Genomic DNA, 15118 nt, shown 5'->3' with positions numbered 1-15118 from the left:
GTGGTGTGNTGCGTANGGGTGTGTGTGTGTGTGTAGTGGTGTGTGTGTGTGTGTGTCGTGTCCGTGTTCGGTCGTGTCGTGTCGTGTCGGTGTAGTGTGTGTGTGTGTGTGTGTGTGTGTGTGTGTGTGTGTGTGTGTGTGTGTGTGTGTGTGTGTGTGTATTTACAGATATTCAAAAAAGATGTATGCTCTCTTATTTATTAACTTAAATATTTAGATATACATTATAAATTAGCTTACAAAAAACTTTTTCATAGCATTATAAAAATGTGACTCTGTGCTTAATTTTTTGGCGTAACATTTTAGAATGATAAATATCTTGATATAAATTGAAGGACTTAGGGATTTTAATTTTTTCACATTTACATACGTTTAGCTTTATTTTAAAAATATAACTTAAATTATGTTTTTTGAATATCTTTCTTAAAATTTATATTTACAGAATATACTTTTTCTATGACAAGATTCGTATGTTAATATATATTGTATTCGATAATCATATGATTCATGCTTCTTTCCTTTCTCCTTTAATACTTCCTCATCCTTTAATTAAAGTGTTTAGGCGTGTGAGAGATGCAAAAGGAGAAAATGTGAGAGAGGAAAAAGGGGGTCGACCTTGCGGCAGACATTCTCGTTAAATGGTAAGCACGATAACCAATTTAGGGCCTCGGAATTTTGCTGGCGCCGCCAGAAATAGTCAGCTAACGTGTGCGCGCGTGAGCGCGTGGCGATGTGTATAACTATACTTAAACCTTGCCGCTATTACTACTTGAATATACCTATACACACTGAAATCAAAGTCTATTACCACTGGCGCGTCCATACTGTTCTCATATTGCATTTCTTCATTATTTCAACGAATAATACATCACGGAATCACAAAAGGAAAAAAAAATTGTCTCTCACAATATGGAAAATTAAATTTAGGCTAAATCTTATCTCGTTCACAATACTGTAACCAGAATTAATTTCTTCTTAGAAAGAAGAAATACTATTGAACTTCTGGCATAATTAATAGTTAAATATTTCCAAATCATTTTTATATATCGGATATATAAAAATGCATTTATAAAATTTAGAAATATATATAACTATTAATATTATTTTTTTATCATATAAAAAATTATTGATAGTACATACCTTGAATAAAACGACATCTCTAATGATTTTATGTCTAATTAAATGATTTTGTTTCTTTTATTTGAGTTTATACTTGTAAATTTATATTTAAGGATTATATTTCGTTCAATTTCTTAAAATTTCTCTTTTTTTGTTGATTGCTTATAATATAAAAATCATACAAAAAAAAATTATTCATGTAAAACTTAAAAACTTTCTATTAAAAAAATTATTTTATATTATTTAATTTTATTATTACATTTTCTGAGCACGAAAAATATTGCTTTTTTCATAAAATTTACTTGGTGCTATAATTTTATATTAAAAAAATCACTAATAAAATAATGATTTATTATATGAAAAAATTCCGTTGTAATGGATATTACAATGTTTCATCTAATTTTTTTGTAATTAATTAAATACAAGATGAATTAAAAAACGAGAAAGTATCTCAGACAAGAATTAACAGTGCGATAATAAAATTAAATTGATATTGTTCAAAACTAAGCTACTAGCATTTGTAGAAGATATCATGCCTCCCCTTCTTTATACAGTTAGATCTTCTTTCATACTTCGAATATATTGCGTTTTTCTCCATATTTCCCATACAAAATTCTCCGTAAATATTGACAAACCTTCGAAATACAAAAAGTGACAACAATTTTCAGCAACAATTTTCTTTGTATAATTATAATAAGCAGGTCATGAACATTTTTAATTTTCTTTTCGTATATATATATATATATATTTTATTCTTCTATATACTCTTTTATAAATTTTTATATATTCTTAAAAGCCATTGAATTATATACATTTATAAAAAGAATAAACAAATTGTTTTTAAAAATTACATTCTAACCGTATTAATGATAGTATATAATAATAACAATACATACAGTATATATAATAATAATAATAATAATACAGAATTACTACAGAATTACAGAATTTTTAAAATATTTAATCTAAAATTTAAAAAATATATATATAATAAATATAAATCGAATTTTATAAAACATTCATTTTAATTTTCCTTCATCAGTATTTATAGAATATAGAAAATGATATCATATTATATCGCAATGTTAAACAGAAAGAATTTAATCTGCATATTTGTATTAAAATAATTGTATACATTATATATCCACCCACATGTATAACATGACTATTTTTAGTAATATTAATCGAGATAAAGCACGTCTTGGCTATTTCCATTTTGCGTACGACTGTGATGACGTTAGCGAAATAAATAGTAACTTAACAGGTGGAAAATGTTTGAAATTTGATGCTGATGAAATATATAAGCATATCGCTGATTTTCGTTGCTGTAATTTTATTTTATCGAACATTGACATCGTATCTTGCAATGTTTTACGTTATATTACGTTCTATATTCCCTAGTCATGCAATTTTACTTTTTACAATAAGATAACATAATGTATGATGGCATCTATTACATTATGTGATAAATTGCCAAGTATACAGATATATAATTTATTTTGTTTCCTTTATATTTTCTCATGCGTATTCTTTTTACTAACAATTCAGCATTATTTATCTAGAGACTATTTGCTTTTTATTTCAGATCGTTTTAATATTTTTAGTATTTAAAAGGAAAGTTAATTGCAAAGTTAATATGAATATTTTATTCATAACAGAATAGTTAAATAAAAATGGAATTCATAAATCACATTTGAAATATACTAAGTTTTATTTATTTTTCTCGTATTGCAAAATTATTATCGTAATGTATCAATATTGCATTAAATATATGTATAATGACTAGTAAATCCTAAGTTAACTAGAGAATGCACCATTTCTTTTCTGTTACAGGGAAAATGTACATGGGCAGGTACAGGAAGTCGACGTGTAACTCTACAGGACACATCGTTGCGTACATTATCCGATATCGAGAGGAAAGTTCTCTGCAAAGTAGCCGTAGCGAAACTTCAAGCACTTAATCTAGGTGTACATATTAGACCACCATGCGGTAAGTCTATCAAAAAAAGCTTAATAAGAATTATATGTGCAAAATTTTTAATTTAAATAATAATATATATTTAAACAGCAATATTAACAGTAAAATTAATTAATAAGCAAATTTGTGTGTAATTAATCATGAATTAACTAGCGTATAGTAACGCATAAAATTTCTTATCAATATGTCAAAATTACAGTTTTACTTTTTCCCAGTTAAATGCTTAAATTTCTTAAATAGTAAAGAAATAAAGCAAGTACATAAATATATTTGAAATTCACATACAATTATCTTTAAAATGATATGTAACATATTATACTTACACTTCGATTAAAATCACTGAAAATTGTGAAAATAAAAAATATGAGATGTAAAATGACATTAAACATTTCTTATCACAATTGATCACAACTCTTAATACAAATTATTAGATCAATCAAGTGGAATTTTACAATTTATGTTTGATTCTATAGTATAACTATTTATCAGAAATATTTAATAGTTTTTTAGATATCCGTATATGGCCATGTTAAATGATTATTATCCAAATATATCTTATATATTTAACAAAATTGCCTTAAGCTATTTTCGAATAACATTCACAATCTTCCTGAACATTCCATATCCGCGTTCCATTATTGCAAATCCTAAGGAATTCCTCCAACACATGCAATTTCATTAAAGCCATCTGCGTTAGTAGTGGAATATAGTTGTTTCGGAACGATGGAGAAAGAAAAGAGGAAACTGCGTCCAACGAAATTCTCGGCGTATTTAAGCGTATCGTTCCCGGTTTTATTTAACAAACAACGATGAGAGTCATGAATTTCTCAAATGCTTTTGTATATCCTATAGAATTGAATCCTTATGCTTTCTCGTCAACGCCCTTATTTACGATGTAAGCTATTCGTGATGTAAAGCTTCTTTCTTTCAACAAATTCGCATTTCCAGCGTTACATAAATTTCTTTAGCTATTGTATTTCCTTATATTTTTATATTCAAAGTAATTTTTCTTGTCAAAATTAGGAAAACTATTATGTTTTGAAGTGAATTCCTTATTAATCTTAATATAAGTTGAAGATAAAATAATTATTTTAAAAAGAAAAATTTTTATTAGATAGCTCTGCAGGATTAATTGATTTTCATAACAATGCATTTAAATGTTATATAAAACAATTTTTACTTTTTTTGAGAACTTGAGCTTCCGTTTGACTTATTAAGAGTAGATATAAGGGTAAAACTCTCAGAATTTTATCTCGCATGTATCTTTCGATTGCACTAACGTTACTTTGACTTTAAGCGAGACTTAAAATTCTGTCTCGTTTTAAAGCTGAAAGAAAGAGAGAGATAAAGAGAATTTTAAACCTCGCTCAGTCAGTGTAACGTTGGTGCAACCGGAATTGCCTAAGACATTACTTCAAAATCTATCGCAAAAGACATGTCATCATTCGGCTATTTCGTTTGAACTCTAAATGATTGACGTGTTTATAACTGCAAGTGTTCGCCTACAGTGAAGTAGTCACTTGAATCTTCTGATGTCTTCTTTCGTGCCTTTTATTTGTGATAACATGCGAAAGAATTTGAATGTAATTAAAATTTTTTAATACGAGAAAATAGAATAAGAGTAAAATTTTTTTTTTTAATAACTCGTTATCTCTCTCGTTCTTGTTATTTCGAATTAAAAAAGCAATTATTTAAAAGCTGTTTTGTTTCTTGATAAGTAAGTTTTTCATTATTTTTAAATGCTAAAACAATATCAGTCTAAACAAGTAATTTAATTTTGTAATATTTTTTGTTAAAATTTTAATGAAAATAAAATTTTTATCATATTTGCAAAATCACAAATTGAAAAAGAAAATTTTTTTAAATGCTCAGAATATAAATTTGATAAAAACTTTAAAAGAAAATTGACAATGTTCAAATTTACCTTTCATATTTCTTAGGTTTTCTCTAAGTTTTAAGTATTTTTTTTAATTTTCTAAAGTAAAGTTCTCCAAGGGAAATATTTTATATCACGAACCAGTAAGAAATAAGAATACTAGTAGAATCCATTTTTAATAATAATAAACTCACGCTTATATTACTACTTTTTCAGAGAAAAAAAATTTAGTTCTATATTCAGCATCTCGTGTACTTATCCGATATTTATAGTCCGTTCTTATTTCAAGTGTTTTAAATAATATCTTAAAATATTAAAATACACGATTATCTGGTTGATTCATAATATCTTAAGTATATAATATCTTAAGTATATAATATCTTAAGTACTTAAGATCTTCGTAAATATAAGAATCGATTATGTATATTAGCTCTTGTTTACAAGTAAACTTAAAACGAATGACAGTGTACAAATTATACAACTGTTCGCGGAGATAGCGCTAAAAACACAATGATATGTAGTCGCTAATGGTAGCGTTGTACGTCATAACCACGCGCTATTAACGTTCTCTTCCAAGATAGCGTTATAACGTTTGCAAGCACAGTTATGGGTCACTATATATAAGTCAAATGTCGTTTCAAAAACCGTTATAAATTACACAGTTCTCTGTGCATTCAAATTAAACCAGAAGAAAAGTAGTGAATGAAGTTTAGAAAAAAAAACGGCGACAACATCAAGGAGAAGAAGTTAGAGATTGTTCCAAGTATATACTGGATGATAAAAAGTCTAATCGAAATTCTATGATATATTTTATTAACATCAAATATTATTTTTTTAATATTTTACATATTAATTCAATTTTTCAAAGTTGAACATTCAAGATTCAATATTAATTCAAATCCTTCAAATTTTTTTCAACCAAAATTGATTATTCGTGTTAGATAATCGTTTAAAGCGAGAAATTAAACAGTTGCCGCCTACAAAAATAAAAAAAAAATGATTTTTGTGCAAAATTACAGATATAATTTTTTATTGATATTAATGATGTACAATTTTTTATCTGTCTGTTCCAGTACTTTAATCATTTTTACACAACTGTATGCTTTGTGTAGAAATAATTACAACAATGATCAAGTTTGAATTTTGTCTTATTTATATTTAAAAAATCAGATAATTTATAAAAATTAAATATTTTATAAAAATGTCATTTATTTATTAAAAAAAACTATTTTCAAATATAATAAATCTTTCCTTAAAAATTGTTAGACTGTTATACATGTTATTATTTTAATAGTTTACATAAAATAAAATATATAATTTTATATTTTTGGTTTTCGGTTATGAGCCAGTGGGCCGGCCGTAGAAAATTAATTGGTGGGCTGCATGCGGCCCACAAACTGGTTACATCACTGATGTAAAACATAGAAATAATTAGAAATTCCTGTTATTTAATTATGATATTTTAAAATCTTTTTTCTCTTTATTTATAGTTGAAGATAAAAATTTTTAATTATCTCTTGCTTTTAGCTGAGACTTCTTTTAAAGAAATTGCTTTTTATGATTATTATTCTGCCAAGAAAAAAACAGACGACGCTTTGATTTTATAAATTGATTGCATAAGATGTGCGTTGCATTAAACTGAAGATCTTGGAATACGAAATTTGCCAGATCAATCTCTTTATTTTCTTTTAGAATCGCTCGGCACCGGGTCAGTGACCACGAATAAGCCAAAGAGACGGGCGTATTTGCTAAAAAGGAAGGCTCTTACAACAGGCTTCTTCGACAATAAAGGAAAAGATGAGAAGGAAAAAGGTAGGTACAAAGTGCAATTATTATTCTGCTGCCGGTTATCTTTGTCACATTGAGAATTGATCAAACATTGAGAATAAATGGTTGCGTTATTCATATCGCGCCGTATTTATCTCTTTCAATTAAAGGTCGTTTCGCGAACGAACAAGATATAAATTGCACAGGTTATTCGAGATCTATGCGATTTATTTATAAAATAATCTCATAGAGACAAAGAATCGCGGTCATTAGGTCATGTTGAAACAAACACGTAGGTTCAACGAAACGTGCCCGGTCAACGAGCTAACCGTCTTAATAAGAATTTTAATATTTATGACATATAAAAAAAGTCACAAATGGAGCGTCTAAAGTTAGAATAATTCTTTTACATAACTTTTGCTGACACTGAGTTTCAATAACATCTGTTAGGAATATACTTTAGTTAAACAAATTTGTACGCTGACAGAAGTGTTAGTGATGATATAATTGGCTAAAAATTATAGTTAGGTCTATTTTTATAGGTATTACTGCTATGTTAATAATAATAATCTTATACAGTTAATAATAATAATCTTGTACAGTTTTTTCAAATGTGGAAAAAATGTATTATAAATTATGATAATTTTAACTTTTAATGTAGTAAAATATTAAAATACGAATAACAAATAAAAAAACTTTTTATAGTAAATCGTAATTATAATGAATATAATTATTTTCTTAATATTCATTAACTATTTACATGATAATAATAACTAAGAGATATAATAAATAAAAATTAAAGAACAAATAATAATATGTGTGACTATATTAATTTTACATTTAATTATATTTTTAATTAAAAATTTATTACTTGTATTGTAAAAACTCACTAAAGTCATTAACTTACAAACAATAGGTATACTATCACCAGAGAGACACAACAGATTTCAATTTCTCTTAAAAAAAAAATTATTCAGCATAATAAAAGATGCAGCATTGGGTTCGAATTTCGGAGATAAAAATAAATGAAAAATATATCTCAACAATTTTTAGTTCTATACAAAAATTCAGTAACTTTATTTCTGATTATCTATACGTATAGAAATTTGAAATAAACTTAGAAAATATATAAGTACATAGTATTAATTATTTGTAATAAAATGATTAATATTACTGTATTTTCTTAATTCATGTAAGTTACTTATTCTTATTATAATACATAGCCAAAGCATTTTTTTAATTTACTTCCTAAAACTTTTAAACTAAATCTCTTTTTGTAGAGTGAATTAAATTTCACTTGTACAGATTGAAAATTGATTCTTCTCTTTTTCAAGACTGATTTAATTATTATTCTTTAAAGTGTGATTCCGCTCCAATGAATTTAGAAAGTAATAATGTCTAATATAAGATTCTTAAAATTCTTAACATTACTTATTTATGTATAATAACATATGATATTTATACAATAAGATAAGGTGAAATTGCGAAGATGAATTTACTTAACGAGTGATAGTCCGCGCAAGAATTATTGTACATAATCAAAAAAGTTTCTCGATGGATGCTTAGATAAAGAAAGCAACAGCAGAAGTAACTTTCTCGCGTCTTTGTATATGATACTTTTTCTTATTTTTCTTACTCTCTCTGTAAACTATCGGAATTAATTTTCATATAATTAAACTAATTTTAAATACATTACTTTAAATATGAAGCGCCACTACGGTTTGAACATTAAGATGTTAAACTATATTATATATATTCATATAAATGAATTAATTTTAGAAATGATAATTGTGCCCATATGATTGTCGGACTTTCAACGCAATCAATCTGAAATATTAATAATCCCCCCAAATTTCCCAAATTAATATTTATTATTATTAATATTAATATTAAATTAAAAATATGCAAGAGATCTGGGTTCGACTTCCGGCCGAGGTAATATTTTTCGCAATAAGTTTATTACAATTTTTTAATATTAATTTGGGAAATTTGGGAGAATTATTAAGATTTTAGATTGATTGCGTTGGAAGACAACCTTATCTGACAACCATATCGGCAATTAGCATTTCTGAAATTAATTTATTTATATAAATATATATAATAGTTCATCTTAGTGACTTCGTATTTAAAGTAATATATTTAATATTAACGATCTGGTTTCCAATCTTATTGTAAACTAATTTTATATTTCCTTTCTACTTCTTTCACATAAAATTTTATCAGATTTTATTTTTTTTATAGAATTATATATTTCTTCTCTGCATATGAATATATTACTTACTCAATTTTGAAATTTTGAGAATATAAAATATTGAAACGTGTGAATCATTCTACTTATACAATAAAAATTTTGAAATTTGTCAAAATTGTTGCATGAAACATGAGAAAATTTATTCAGTCAAATCAATAATTAAGACATAATTCGCAGTTTAATATATAGAAATCCGCATATTTAACAGGCACAATTTATGGCGCAATTATTTGTTTGGAGAATAACTAGTTCAGTTATTTTCAGACAGACGCAATAGAACGCTCGAAGGAGTGCTCTATCACTTGATACGTTTACGACATTCTTGCGCGTATTGTATGTATGTATGTATGTATATGCATACGATATACAGGGTGGTTACTAATTAAGTATTAAAAAAATTTTTAAGAATGATTTTTTACACAAATTTAAGACAAAAATTTCTCGTATGACAATATGTCTGAAACGGCTTAAATTCAAAGATACAAGATGAAAATTGAAAGAAAAAAAATATTTCGGAAGTCGTTAGTGATATTTTGATGAAACTTTGTTTAAAATTACTTAACAGTCACCCTACATACTTATTTTAATCTATATAGCATAAAGATAAATATTACTCTTGGGACAAATTTCTAATCTATTTTAATCGATTATTTGTAGTACCACTTGAATTCCGAGCTAGGTTAGTACAAAAAATAAATTAAGTAATCCAATTTGTAAACATATTTACTAGAAACATTTTTTGTCCTTTTAATTATGAACTTTCTTTGGTAATTATTTATTTTAAGGGATATCGATGCCTTGACCTTGATATATGTTATCAAGGTCATGATTCTGAATAATTTTGCCACTTAACAACTAAGTGGCGGTCTATTATAATTTTTGAGATATTTAGTGTTAAAGTGCAATTTTAAGTAGTAAAAATCTTTTAAAAAATAAACTCCTAAGGGCATCTTTTCCATTCAAAGCGAGGTCCACCCTATTTCTCTTCTCCTATTTAGGGATAAAACGAGATTTATAAGTGTATCATAATAACACCAAAACAACAAAATTTTCTATTTAAAAATACAAATTCTGTGCTTTAAAACAAATTCTCTGCTTTAAAAACACAAAAATTATATAAGAAATAAATTGTGTTCGCCACAAAAAATTATTTTGTTAAAACACAAATGAAGAATCTCTTGATTGAGCTTTTTATTCTGTTCTGTATGGATCTTATTTATGAGAAAATGTAGCACTGCCACGTCCATCTTGTGTCGCATACTGTGTAAACCTTATATCAATTTAGCTTTACTTTAAAATTTAAAAGCGCTTTAAAGATTCTAACTACAAGAAATAATAAAATTGATTGTTTTAAAATTATATCAAAGTCAGTAATGAAATACTTTAAATACTTTAATTTTAGATTATTTTGGATTAACTTGTTACACACTTTAAATTATTTTAAAATTTTTAAAGTAAACTTTTAATTACTTTTAAAAACCTTTAAAACTTTAGTTAAAATAAATTTTTTCAAGAATATAAAAATGAGTAATATTTATATATTATTTTATATATTATATTATTTTTATTATTGCAATACTACTGTAAGAAGATCGTATACATTTTCCATATTTGTTAATTTGATATCAAATTTACTAAAATAAGATACATTGTTAGTAGTCCAATAATCCAATAACCGGAGCAAAAAACGCATGTACTTAATTATGTACAGACAGCAAAGGACAGTCGTATTAGCTTTAGCCGACCAGGCTGGTATGAGACACAATTTCGCCGGCTAAAATTAGTCACAGAGTGCTCGGTAGTGGTACATATTTCCGCATATATCAGGTTTATTTGTGGTTCACGCGCGTTGAGTACAAGTGCCCATACGTAGGGACATCAGACGTCAATTTAAAGATTCTCTTCGCCGATAAAGTGAGGTCGCTCACTCTCCCTTTAACGTACCATTCGGGTATCTTTCTTGAAATGATTGCATGCATCGCGATTTACATGTAAGCCGTATAAACTAAAATTTTATCTCTAACGTGTATAAAAATGGAAACAGATATTTACTTGTTCTTGAGGTAAACGATGTTACTTTTAAGAGTAATTCCAATCTCTTATACTTTTATAATAGAATAAAACTAATATTATTTATAGATTATAAATATAATATAAAAAATTGTTACAGATTTGTAACAACAACAAAAAAATTAAAAAATATAATAAAAAAACAAAAAATGAACAAAGATAATAACGAATATCCTTATATACAATATAAATAAAATACAAAAAACGTTCTCTCTCTCTCTTTCTCTCTCTCTCTCCTCGCTTTCTCATATACATATCTTATTAAATTAACAATGTTATTTAAACAATATTGTAATGTTCTCTATTATTTAATTTATTAATTTCATTTTATACGATGTCTCAAATAATTGCAGTACGAAACATTTGCTAATGTGCGTGCATGCGTATGTATATGTATCTACATTAAAAGTTAAAGCTTTTAGGTTGTAATAGTTGACAAACAAATTACCTGACAACGTCACGTACAGAAGATGCGTAAAGAATCATGATAATATAGTAAAATCAATTGTTTTTAAATGTAAAACAACGTGAGAATTTAAACCCATAAATTTAATTTTCAAAATACATTAAATTAGCGATCCAAATATACAAATAAACGAAGTTACATCTACGTATAAATATATCTATCAGGAAATGTCAATTACTTAAACGTGTATGTGCAACAAGATACACTGAGGATATTTATACACGCAATGTCCGTATGCTCACACTCTGCGCGTCTAAATACGTATCCTACATCTCTGGATTCATCGTACGAAGAGGTGATAAAGTGTTGACGATCGATGCCGATCGTTTCAACGCTTCCAAGAAGAAGCTCGCTCTCTTCATACATTGTAGTACGTAAAGTGCCTTATGCTCACGATCAAGAGGCATGTTTTAAAGTGAGAAAAGCTGGAACGGCCCAGATCGCAGTCTATAATCAGACTGGTATAATAAAGACACGATTCATTTATATCTTTCGGTTTTCAGCTGATTCTTTGAGGGATATAAGCTAATAATTATAAAACTTCATTGTTCTCTCTTAATTGTTGTTAGTTTGCGAATATTATTTTATATTGATTTGTAAAAAATTGCATTGTCAATAAAAAAGCGTCGTTAGAAAAGCAAATTGTTAAATTTTCACGCAAATTGAGAGCAAATTTTAATCTATCAAATTCAACATGAGATTTCTATTTTAAAACCTTATAAATTAAGTCCTAAATAATTATAAATTAAGTCCAAAATTTTTGCGGCCTTAAAATTTTAATTAGGACTCGAGTTATAAAAATTTAAAAAAATTTACAAAAGACTCCCCTTGAACTTAATGGATTAAAATAAATAATGTAGAATAAAAGAACCCAATCAGAAGAGTAATTACTTCATAAAATTATTGCGAAAAGAATTCAATACCAAAAGTAAAACAGATTGAAATATTTTTACAGAAAGTCGAAATATTATTTTAAAAATCCATTAAATCCATTGAATAATTGGCTGAACTTTCCACGTCGAAAACAATCCACGTCTGGTTGCCATGAATTTTGATAGAAATACTCTAAATTAAATGACGTTAAATGAATATTGTTAAATGGATTTCTATCGACAAAAAAATTTAATGCTAAAATCGTTTTGTTATAATGTGGAAATAGAGCATTATAATACATAGCTTTTTAATGTTTTTGTTGTGCATATAACCATTAGTTTTTTATTTTAAACTCAGCAAAAATTAGAAAAAAAATCGCAAAGCTTAAGTAGGTCATATAATAGCATATAACATCCGGTTACCTTATGTATCAATTAATTGATGGGAGCAAAGCTTGTTACACATGCTTTGAATTATTTTGTTTTTATATTACAATCGATGAGCGAAAGAGACATGGGCAGAGTCCTCATCTGTCTTTGAATCGCAACTATGCATTTTCTGGAATACGTTTTTGGCGGCGAAAAGATGCTCAATAACTAGTAGGTTAAACGTTAATGCTAATTACTGTCACGTTGTACACGTCATTTCTACGCAGAGTCTGCTTCCTCGAGCGTCAGAAATCGAGTCATTAAAATATTTCAAACTAGATTGGATTAGCGATATTAATACAGAAAATCTGGATGATAATAATAGCAGTAGTAAGACACGAATGGAATTACTGTATATACACTCGTCAACAAAATTATTGCAACATAAATTTATTTACCAAAATTTTGCACTTCAAGTAAGCATAACTCCGTAAAAAATGATCATATTTATGGCTCTTTTTTCATTCTCAAAGTTTGTACTTTAAGAAGCTTTCGATAAATTTTTTTTATTTTTAATTTTAATTTCTGTTCTGTCAAAATACACTCCATTCGATGATGCAAAAAAACTATTCTATAAAAAATTATTGAGATATTTGCGTCTGCAGGTTTTTGCGAGATAACTACCTACTCTTACAAAAATCTGCGCATAATACAAGTTAGTGTTAGTGACCAAAATTATACTGAATGTGTTCATTAGACTTCCTACTACATGCAACTGTTGAAACAAAATATTCGACATAAGCTTCCGAGTATCGTATAACGTAATCATAAATTCAATATTGTAAAACATTGTTTAAAGTTGCATAAAGTTTGCATAGTCTATTATATTAAAATTCTAAAAAAATTATACAAATTAAAAAAATTTTTATCGACCTTATTGCTTACAGACATCGCAGGTGGTCTGGTGTTTGGTATACCTCTGTCTCAGTGCATAGAGAATGATAGGATTACTAGAATTGCCGCTGGAGAGATCATTGATGTTGGTTGCTTAAGTAGGAGTAGCAGGCACGGAAGTAGGACCAGTTTTTCTAGCTTTATAGAAACTCCACCGACTGTAGCGGCAAAAACAGAAGAGGTAAGAAACTAATATCTAAAGAACAATCTCTAGTACAAATAAGAGATTCCTTTTTGTCTCTTCTATTCTCGTATAAGCAATTATATACTTATTATTTCTTTAAATTCTAGAATAAATTATAGTTAATGATATTTGTTAATTCTTTTTCTTATTATTCCCAATATTATTTCCTATTATTTCAATATATTATTCCAATATTTTTTATTATAATATAGAAAAATTTTATTGTTAAATGTACAGAATGTTCCACTTCGATATAAATAAAAGCAAAATTTTTAACATATACAGTGTAAAGAGCAGCCTTGAAGTTTTTTTTATAAGGTAATAAACTCAGTGACTTCGAGTGTGCAATGCATGTTATCTACCGGAAATGCATGTTATCTACGCAGAAGTTATTTACCTCTCGTATTAAATCCACATCCAGTACCAAAACCGCTTAGTAGTTTGAATAATTGGTTCTAAGCTTTAAATATTATTTAAAATTATTTAATTTATTTTAATTTAAAAAGTTAAAAATAAATGATAATTAAAATTGTTTTATTCATTTTATATGATTTAAAAACATAAAAGAACATAAAAAATGCTATCTTATTTGCTATCGATTTTGAAAAAATCAAAATAAGTATTTTAAATCGGGAAACTGTATAGTCTTTAATTGGTCTCTATCGTTTTCTTTAGTATCCTTACGTCAAATTATGCTTAACAAGAATGATCGATTGCTACATACGACACCGCGACGTAGAATACTCGTGCCGACGTCACGTGCGTCTCCCGCATTCGAAGTGACATCATAGATCAGAGACGTAAATAGAAGGGAAACGAGATCGCTAATTTTAACCGCAGACTAATTAAGAACTCTCAATTTTACATGAAACTTTATTCGTCATTCAAATGATAATAAGAATCCGCTAAAATATTTGAATATGAATATGAAATCCGCTTTTATATATGTATTATTTGTATAAATAAATTTATATGTCATAAAATGGGGAGATAGACAATACACCTCTCACATCCTTAATATGTATAGATAGATTAGACGTTTAGTTTTATAGATCACATTTAAAACTATTTTTTTGATAGCCTAATATAAATATAGTTTATTTTTAAAATAAGTTATACATACAATACATCAGACAGATACATATTTATGTTTTTTATATTATATATTGAAAAAAACAATGTCTCTTCTTTTTCCCTTCTCCTCCTCCTCCT

At 26.9% G+C, this 15118-nt stretch overlaps 1 protein-coding gene across 1 annotated transcript in view; it reads left to right on the top strand.

Annotated features, from left to right (window-relative positions):
- LOC105622642 overlaps nucleotides 1-15118 on the top strand; it is a 26930-nt gene that overhangs the window by 5746 nt on the left and 6066 nt on the right. Inside the window, exons 2-5 of the mRNA XM_012204056.1 lie at nucleotides 2953-3109; nucleotides 6666-6785; nucleotides 13716-13903; nucleotides 14225-14358. Of these exons, the coding sequence (XP_012059446.1) occupies nucleotides 2953-3109; nucleotides 6666-6785; nucleotides 13716-13903; nucleotides 14225-14358 (599 nt within the window). The remainder of the gene's footprint in view (nucleotides 1-2952; nucleotides 3110-6665; nucleotides 6786-13715; nucleotides 13904-14224; nucleotides 14359-15118) is intronic.

Source organism: Atta cephalotes (assembly GCF_000143395.1).
Source record: "Atta cephalotes unplaced genomic scaffold scaffold00047, whole genome shotgun sequence".
Classification (NCBI taxonomy): Eukaryota; Metazoa; Arthropoda; class Insecta; order Hymenoptera; family Formicidae; genus Atta; species Atta cephalotes.
The sequence above is the reverse complement of the archived record's forward strand: the minus strand, read 5'-3'. Positions and strand labels throughout refer to the sequence as shown.